General features: G+C 38.5%; 1 protein-coding gene across 1 annotated transcript in view; it reads left to right on the top strand.

Annotated features, from left to right (window-relative positions):
- LOC107578896 (protein phosphatase 1 regulatory subunit 42-like) overlaps positions 1 to 680 on the top strand; it is a gene marked incomplete at both ends in the record, with an annotated part of 3,897 nt that overhangs the window by 482 nt on the left and 2,735 nt on the right. The window contains 2 exons of the mRNA XM_016264798.1: positions 1 to 82; positions 568 to 678. Of these exons, the coding sequence (XP_016120284.1) occupies positions 1 to 82; positions 568 to 678 (193 nt within the window). The remainder of the gene's footprint in view (positions 83 to 567; positions 679 to 680) is intronic.

Genomic DNA, 680 nt, shown 5'->3' with positions numbered 1-680 from the left:
GAAGGAGCTGCATGTGGAAGGTCAGAAACTACCCCGTGGAGAAAAACTGGTCTTTGACCCCCGTTCCATATCTAGCCTCTCTGTGAGTAGCTCGTCGCTTTAACATTCACCTCAGTGAAAAGCCTTACAGGGAGTGTTTCATGGTATCTACTGTACAATCTAGTGCACTTTATATTTAGGTTGATATAGCACTGTGTCCTGTGAGTTTGCTGTCAGAATCAGATGAGAGATGTAGGACTCATGGACCAAGATGTGTATTAAAGTAGTTCTGTGCAAAATTTGATGAGGGTAAAAGAGGTCTCTGTGGCTGCCTCCTTGTCTGACAAATCAGCAGGGAGTGTTAACTGCCAAGGCTATGGGAAAACAAACCAAAAGTTTTTTTTGTCTGGAATGTTTGTTTGGAATTTTGTTTATTTTGATAATTAATGAAATTACAAGTGTAAGTGCACCCAATTTATTCCCTGCCAAAAGATTCCTAAATGCTCTGCTTTTACTAACACAGTGATGCTGTTTTTAAATGTAAAGTTCATTATGAATTATTTTAATATTGTATTTGCATTCTTTCAGGAAACTCTGTGCATTTTAAATATCAGCAAAAATAACATTGATGAAATATGGGACTTGGCCCCTCTCAGAAAACTGACCCATCTTTATGCTACCGATAACCAGCTACAGGACAT

The sequence above is a fragment of the Sinocyclocheilus grahami genome, unplaced genomic scaffold (assembly GCF_001515645.1).
Source record: "Sinocyclocheilus grahami isolate Dianchi unplaced genomic scaffold, SAMN03320097.WGS_v1.1 scaffold12590.1, whole genome shotgun sequence".
Lineage (NCBI taxonomy): Eukaryota > Metazoa > Chordata > Actinopteri > Cypriniformes > Cyprinidae > Sinocyclocheilus > Sinocyclocheilus grahami.
This window is presented reverse-complemented; position numbering and strand designations above follow the sequence as displayed.